Here is an 8,316-nt window from a genome sequence, read left to right as displayed (position 1 = left end):
GATAGTTACTTAACAGCATGGAATGCATTAGTGACTAGGTATACAAATGAACGAATTATTACGTCCAACTTTCTTAGCAAACTAACGCTCATTCCGAAAGTCTTCGCTGACAATCTCATGTCCATGAAAACACTACGCGATACAACTATAGTTGCGCTAGACTCGCTGAGGACATTAGGATATCCAGTTGATGGTTGGAGTGCCATATTGGTCCACATTCTCTCAAACAAGCTAGATCAAGTTATCACTGTGGAATGGGAGAAGGAAATAAGACGTGTATTGAAATATCCTTCTTTCACTCAGTTTTTATAGTTCATCACCGAGCAGATTAATATGCTCGAATCTATTAGTAATAAATTCAAAGGTAGTAAACAAACTACTGATAAAACTTCTCGTCCTAAGTCGTTGAAATCACTCAACGAAATCGTGGATAAACCAAAATGCTTTTATTGTGACGCGGATCATCCTCTCTATCAATGCAACAGCTTTATTGCCTTGAACCCTCAAGCCAGATATAAAGCAGCGCAAAATAACTCACTTTGTATCAATTGCTTGAGACCTGGACATTCGATATCGTCTTGCCGAAGTAATTCTCGGTGTAGAAAATGTTCCAAGGCACATCATACGCTTTTGCATTTTGAGAAACAAGCTAATCCGACGCCTCAACGTAATTCATCTCAAGCTGCTTCACCCACGAGTCTTCAAACCATTGATCAGTCTTCGACTTCTGTTGTTGCTCATGTGAGTGCCATGGACGAACGCACGACACCCCTTGCTACGTTTCTTGCACGCGCTAAAGCACCAAATGGCCGCCAAATTATGATTAGAGGCTTAGTCGACCCGGGCTCACAAACATCGTTCATGACGGAAAATCTAGCCCAGTTATTAAGAGTTACACGCCGCAAAGTTAATGCAACGATTTACGGAGTCACAGGAGGTGCGGTACGTAACGTCTCGAGCAAAGCTGAACTCATCTTACAGTCAGTCAAACACGATCAGGCCTCACTCAAGGTGACGGCATTAATTTTACCAAAAATCACGAATTATAGTCCTCGGTCGTATTCACCTCTTGAATTCCCTCAATTAGGTTCTCTGGACCTCGCGGACGAATATGCTTCTGTTAAAAATCCAATTGATATTTTAATTGGTGTAGATTATTGCCCTCAGCTTTTACTGAATCAAATAATTCATTCATCGAACCGTGCACTGTTAGCACAAGATTCGTTATTTAGCTGGGTTGTGTATGGTACACTTGCGCCGCACATGCATACTGCAACAGTAAACGTTCTTCATTGTTGTGACTTCGATAAAACACTGCGAGATTTTTGGGAGATTGAAGAAGTACCTAGCACCTATAGTCTGACACCTGAAGATCAATTATGTGAGGACATTTTTGCGAGCAACGTTACTCAATTACCATCAGGCCGCTATAAGGTTGCATTGCCTTTCAAGACAGAGTTCTCCAAATCGGCACTGGGAGCCTCTCGCAGCATCGCCGAATCAGCTTTAAAGCGAGTTCTCTGTCGTATTAACAAATCTCCTGAGCAGTCCGAAAGCTATGCTAAATTCATTAGAGAATACGAGCAGCTAGGACATATGGAGAAGGTCACAACAAACGCGATTGACACAGATTCCTTGGTTTACCTGCCTCATCACGCATTATTTAAGCTCGAAAATGGAAAACAGAAAATACGTGTCGTATTTAATGCGTCCGCTAAAACTCAGAGTGGTCTATCACTCAACGACGTACTCTTAATAGGGCCAAAACCACAAAAGGATATAACAGCCATTCTTATGAATTGGCGTGATTTTCGTTTTGTTGGTATACCCGATATTATTAAAATGTTCCGCCGAATTCTAATTCGTCCGGAAGACAGAAAATTCCAATCTATAATTTGGAAAGATGATTCTGGTAATACTCAAGCATATCAACTGAACACGGTCACATACGGTACCGGAACTGCACCGTTTTTAGCTTCACGGGTAGTGCAGGAACTCGCAAATCAACATGGTGATGACTTCCCAGACGCGAAGTCCATCTTACTTCAATCAATCTATGTCGATGACATTCTTTTTCGAGCTAACAACCTTGCAGATTTACGCGATATCCAATCTCAATTAGTTCAGTTGTTGGATAAAGGTAAATTTGAGCTCAGTAAATGGGCCTTCAATTCAGCAAGCACAGCTCTCCAAGACATTCCTAATGATTCTAGTAACGCTAATCTTAATTTTAATAGCGAAAATTTTAACGAAACTAGCAAAGTGCTGGGCATATCTTGGAATACCAGCTCTGATTCATTTCAGTTTATAATCTCGCCTTCTTCCATCACTAAGTTAACAAAGCGCATGTTACTCTCGGAAAACGCGAAGATTTACGATCCTTTAGGCTGGATCTCACCGTTCACCATTGTGTTAAAGCAAATAATGCAATCCACATGGTTGCTCAAACTTAATTGGGATGACGAGGTTCCCGAGCCTATCCAATCTAAATGGATGTCTTATTACTCGCAAATGTGCGAATTAACAAAAATCAATATCCCGCGCTGGAATGGTCAACTTAGTGCAGCAGATAAATTAGAACTCTATGGGTTCTGTGATGCTTCAAATGTATCCTATAGTGCTGTGGTGTATGCCAAATTCACCAATAGTGATAGTCAAACCTCAGTCAGCCTCGTAATGGCAAAAGCCAAAGTGGCCCCTCTTAAAGCAATTAGCATTGCTCGTCTTGTACTAGTCGCCGCTACTTATTTGACTAAATTAATGCTTCATATCAAGTCATCACTTAAACGTTCAGTGCATGACATTTTTTGTTTTTCTGATTCACAAATCGTGCTAGCTTGGATTGCACAACATTCGTCCAAATGGAAAGTTTTTGTAGCCAACCGAGTCGAATATATACAATAAAGTCTACCAGAGGCTCATTTGTCTTATGTCAATACTAAGTCCAATCCTGCAGATCTCAACTCGCGAGGGATTAATCCAAGCCAATTAATACATTGTACGCTTTGGTGGGAAGGACCCTCTATAATTCGGGAAACGTCATCGGGAAATTCTCCTTTAATGTTTGAAACCAACGAGGAAATAAAGACCTCCTCGATATATACAAATCATGTCACACGCGATTTACCGTCATTTCTTCATAACTATTTGTCGTGGACAAAACTAATCCGTGTTGTTAGCTACGTGTTGCGATTTATAGATCGAGCGCGTAGAAAAAATGTTTGTCAACACGCTCACTTGTCAGCTCTCGAGCTACGCACTGCAACACTGCGTGTTGTGAAAATAATTCAAGCTGCTGCTTTCTTAAACGATATATTGACGTTGCAAGGCAAAAAGTCAGTTTCGTCAAGTTCTCGATTACTTTCTCTTGCACCATTTTTAGATGCGCAAGGAATTCTACGAGTAGGTGGGCGTCTGCAACAATCATTTTTGTCAGACAACCAAAAGCATCCCATTATTTTGCCAACTAATTATTTAACCGAGCTGCTCATTCGACATATACATATCACGACCTTGCACGGTGGCCTACAGCTTACGTTAACAGTATTGCGGCAAAAGTATTAGGTGATCAATGCACGAAACGCTGCGAAAAGTATAATACATAGGTGTGTCACTTGCGTTCGTCAGCGTGCCAAGCTAGGAACACAATTCATGGGATCTTTGCCTACTGCTCGAGTAAACCGTAGCCATCCGTTTGAACATACTGGCATTGATTACGCCGGGCCCTTCCTTGTAAAACTGCATCAAGGCCGAAACTCGAAATCAGTTAAGTGTTATATAGCTGTTTTTGTATGCATGGCTACTCGTGCCATCCATCTTGAGCTTGTCTCCAAATATGATACGGATGCATTTTTGGCGGCTCTAGCTCGTTTTACTTCACGTCGTGGTAAACCCGCGGTGATTTACTCTGATAATGGGTTAAATTTTCAAGGAGCAAATAAGGAATTGAAACTTGCATTCCAAGGCTCTCTGAAACATGTGCAATCTATAGATTTTGAACCTATACGCGAAATAGAATGGAAATTTATTCCCGTGGCCACTCCTCATTGGGGTGGACTGTGGGAGAGCGGGGTACGAAGCGTAAAACATCATCTAAAGCGTGTTCTTGGGACTTTTCTTCCTACGTTCGAGGAAATGACCACACTAATTTGTCGTATTGAAGCCTGTCTAAACTCCAGACCTCTTTCTCGCTTACGCGATGACATTGAAAGTTTAGAATGTCTAACGCCAGGGCATTTCTTGGTTGGTCGCTCTTTACTCGCTCCACCCGAAATGTCCGTTCTAGATTTAAAGGAATCTACTCTAAATCGATGGCAGAAAATCACTCGGATTACCGAGCTTTTTTGGCAAAAATGGTCGGGCGAATATCTGCAATCATTACAATCTCGTCCAAAATGGCAAAACAAAAATAACGATTTTCGTGAGGGTGACATCGTTATAATTAAGACTCCAAACACTCCACCTTGCAAATGGAACTTAGGCCGAATTATTCGTTTAATAATCGGTTCAGACTCAGTAGCAAGAGTAGCTGTGGTTCAAAAAGCGAATAAACAGATTCAACGCAGCCTAACCCAGATGTGTAGGATCCTGGCATAATTACAAATATTGACAAACAATCCCAACGGCTTCTCATCTGCCGACTCGTACATCTCATCACCTTGACGCTTTACTTATTAAATCAGTACTCCTTAATCATGGCTAGTGACAAGGTGCCTAATTTAGTCGGCAACGTCGAAATGTTCTTAAGTGAAGTTTGGGGCGAAGAAGCCAACGCGTCCGATGTACTGGACCTTTCCTTCAGTGACTTGAGTCTTTCGGACGATGCTCCTTGTGTTGATTCTCTGCTTCAACTTCCGGATTTGCTTGTGTCGACGAAGGAAGAAGAGGACTCCAGGATGCAGGTCATTTGGGATCCGCCTTGTCCACCTGAACCAGAATCAGCTGACGTGGTCATGGAACCCATAGCGGGACCTTCTCGTACACCAGCACCAGCTATTGATTTAGCTGTTTTATACGCAGGCAGTTGGGAGAATGGAATCCTGTATGATTCTACCGCAAAGGAGCTGGAGCGTACAGTAAAATACGTTACCGTGTTGGCGTTCGGGGTCACACACCGTATACCATTGCATGCGGTCTTGAAATATCGGCAGTGGAAGTCTTGGGATCCTCAAGGAAAATTGCTCTTGCGTTGGACTCCAGCGTTAGAGCTGAAAACTGCCAAACTCATCATTAAGAAATGAGTTAGTCTGCGACCATTGGTGTACATTCGGAGCTTCGCTCAAAGGTTTTTTTTTCTTTTTCTTTTCCACCATGGTCTTTATTTACGGTGTTTCACCATTCCAAATTTTAGAACATAAGTTTAGTTTATTTCCAACATCTGCGAGATTCATCTGAATTGACGCAGGAACGTCAATGCGGGGGAGGATTTGTTGGAGATCGGAGTGTAGGTACGAGCGGTCTGGGACTCTCAGGCCGTCTCGCTCCCGCTCACACTCTGTCTCTCTTGATCCTACCTCCAACAGAGGCCGATAGGTGGCCCACGGCGTAGAACTCTCTCTCGCTGTTATTATTTGGGTCTATTGTACATATCAACACCCAAGAGTTCCGTGATAAGCGCGGCTCGTTTCAGTCAGTCTAGGCTCTAGACTCTGTCAAACTTTTGTATGATTAGCAGCTTAGCCATTCCTCCCTTCCTGCGACGCCACTAAGTCTCTTAGTACGCATTTCTGCTCCATCGTCGATTTCTTGGGCTCCAAGAAATCGTCTTCCTTTCTCTCTATCTTCGTTGCCTGGGAGTCTCAGGTGCGGGGAATCCTGTCGGAGGACCTGGGGACCTCAGGGTTGGGATTTCGTAGCTGTAACTTTGGGTGGATTATCAATTTGCGGCTCAGCCTCCTTTGAAGCGCTTTTTGATTCTTTTGTATTTTTTTTCCAATCAAATAAACTGATTTTACCAGATTTCCTGGGCGTTGTTTTTGTCACCCTGGAGCCTTCCTTCCTAGACCTCCTTGCGGATATCACCCAATCAACTTTCAAACAGAAACAAACACCAATAATTAATTAACAATTGTTACAGTTTATACTTTCCCATAATTATGGAGTTTTCCTACAGAGGTATCTCTTGATTATATATCAGTAACGTTTAACCTAATTAACAATAATAAACAATAAATAATCGAATATTCGCAAGGGTAAAAAGAGAACAATTTATTAAGCACCCAATGATTAATGTTTAATTATAGGGTATTAGCGATTAATGGCTATTTATCGGATTGATTATGCCAGAGCTAACAGCTAATCATTTAAATTGCAAAAACGAAAATGTGAAGAGCATTTAAAGCAATTGTAGCTAACTACTTCTACATATATCTAGGGAAATCATGCAGGGAATCTTTCCTCGAACTTCGTCGGCGATGAGAACTGCTGAGGATACTACTGCGTTAGGTACCGCTACTAGGACTCGAAATTATATTTCAATAAACCCATGTATAAATTTTCGTGTAAAATTTCGGTGTCGAAAACGCGTATCATAACACGGCTAAGCAGCGAGCTCGACCGCGCGAACGTAAATAATCTGTGTTTTTGTCCGCGACCTCGCGCCGTTTCATTCTCCGCTGTCGATGCTTCTGGAATTTTTCCCGCAATAAACTTATTACTGAAATCGAAATGAAGGTTTAATTAAATGAATAGTATTAATAATGAGAATAATTATCAAAGTAATATAGTTACTGAATGAAAATTTTTAAATTATCCCCTAAGCGTCTTGGCGAGCCCCACGTTGGGCGCCATTTGTAACGTTGTGTCTCGCGGCCGGGCCAAATAAGCGCTTTCACTAAGGTTATTACCTGAAAAAGAAAGGTATCACTTATGGGCCTTAGTTTGCCAGGGGATAGGCAGTGACCAGAACCGACGCACAAGGCACACGGAGGGAGTTATTGACCGGGTAATCAAATAAGCAAATGATTAATTTCTAAACATACAGCTTTACTTTAATTATTACGAACCAGCAAACGTTCTCATAGTTACAATAGGGTATTCCCTACGTTGTATTAAAATCACAATAGTTAATTATATAAACTGGTTAGTTATATTAAATACGCCATAATGAAAAGGAGATCAAGTACAATAAACCGTTTACAAGTTGTTGGGCGCCAGCTTGCTAAATCCGTTAATATGACCCTCCGCGGCTGACCGGCTTGAGACTATCTCTAGGCGTGTACCAAGACGCTTTAAAGTATGCAACTGAAAATAAAGATAACCTAGGGGAGACTATTGCGAAATAGGCGAGGAAAGCCTTAGAGGAGGCACACACGATGCTCGCCTCCGTCGAGGGGTTACACCCCGACCTATAATTATCCCTTGGATACAGGGCATTCCCTCAGCGATTCGCGTTTTTCAATCCCGTGCTAGGTTTGGACAAGTCCGAACCAGAATTAATTAAGTACAAAATATCTGGTATACGCTCAATACAAATATAAGAAAAATCATACGAGTAATAATGCCGGACGAAACTCAAGGAAAGAGGAGTATAAGATTAAGGAAGCCTGACTTCGCAAGTTCGAGGTCATCTTTACCTGGAATCAACTATATATGCAGACAAAATGGGGATCCATGCAGGGGCCTTTTTAAGGACTACCACGTGCTAGACGGTCCTTCCCAAGTTCTGCTTTCCTTCCATGCTTCCTGTATCGAGTCCATTTACCATGCTACACCTTTTCCCTTAATAACCAGGGAATCCCATCAGTGAAATCGCTATGGCGCACTATTACAAGTAGAAAAGAATTAGAAAATACTAAGCAGGGGAGTACCCTTAACGACTCAACAAGACACAACTACGGCACACAACCGGCTACGTAGGGCCCAAAAATGTGAGAGTCGTCCGGCAATTATGGCCCGTGAGACAATGTATTCTACGCATGCGCGGATCTATTTTCTTATCGACCGCGATTAAGATTAATACGCATGATTGTCGCTAAGCATGGCAGGTGATGTTCCCCCTCCCGTTTACCGGACTAACTGAAAAGACGAAATACATATAAGTGACGAACATTATACTTCGTCACAATGTATATTTAAATAGTACGCCTGGGAACTATATATTATATATGACTTGAGCTATAAGTAGCAAAGCAACAATTAAAAGAAAATTGTATCGTATAATACCTATCTAATTTTAATTTATACATATTTTATCTTAATTAGCAATGTTTATATTATAATTTTCTTATTTACAGGTTATATCAGAAACAAGAAGGAGCATCTAGAATAGTGTGGAAATAGGCTAAGCAGTCACTTGTTTGCGTAAAGATATGCAGA

General features: G+C 41.6%; 1 protein-coding gene across 1 annotated transcript; it reads left to right on the top strand.

Annotated features, from left to right (window-relative positions):
• The first annotated feature begins 333 nt into the window (after positions 1 to 333).
• Positions 334 to 4,596, top strand: LOC136779311 (uncharacterized). Its single transcript, XM_066736843.1, has 3 exons — positions 334 to 2,868; positions 2,944 to 3,557; positions 3,606 to 4,596. Exons 1-3 carry the CDS (start codon positions 334 to 336, stop codon positions 4,594 to 4,596), a joined length of 4,140 nt encoding a protein of 1,379 aa, XP_066592940.1.
• The last annotated feature ends 3,720 nt before the right edge of the window (positions 4,597 to 8,316 follow it).

The sequence above is a fragment of the Prorops nasuta genome, unplaced genomic scaffold, assembly GCF_024137725.1.
Source record: "Prorops nasuta isolate Cenicafe-Biocafe unplaced genomic scaffold, Cenicafe_Pnas_1.2 PNAS00016, whole genome shotgun sequence".
Taxonomy (NCBI): Eukaryota; Metazoa; Arthropoda; class Insecta; order Hymenoptera; family Bethylidae; genus Prorops; species Prorops nasuta.
Note: the sequence above shows the minus strand (reverse complement) of the source record. Positions and strands in the feature narration are given on the sequence as shown.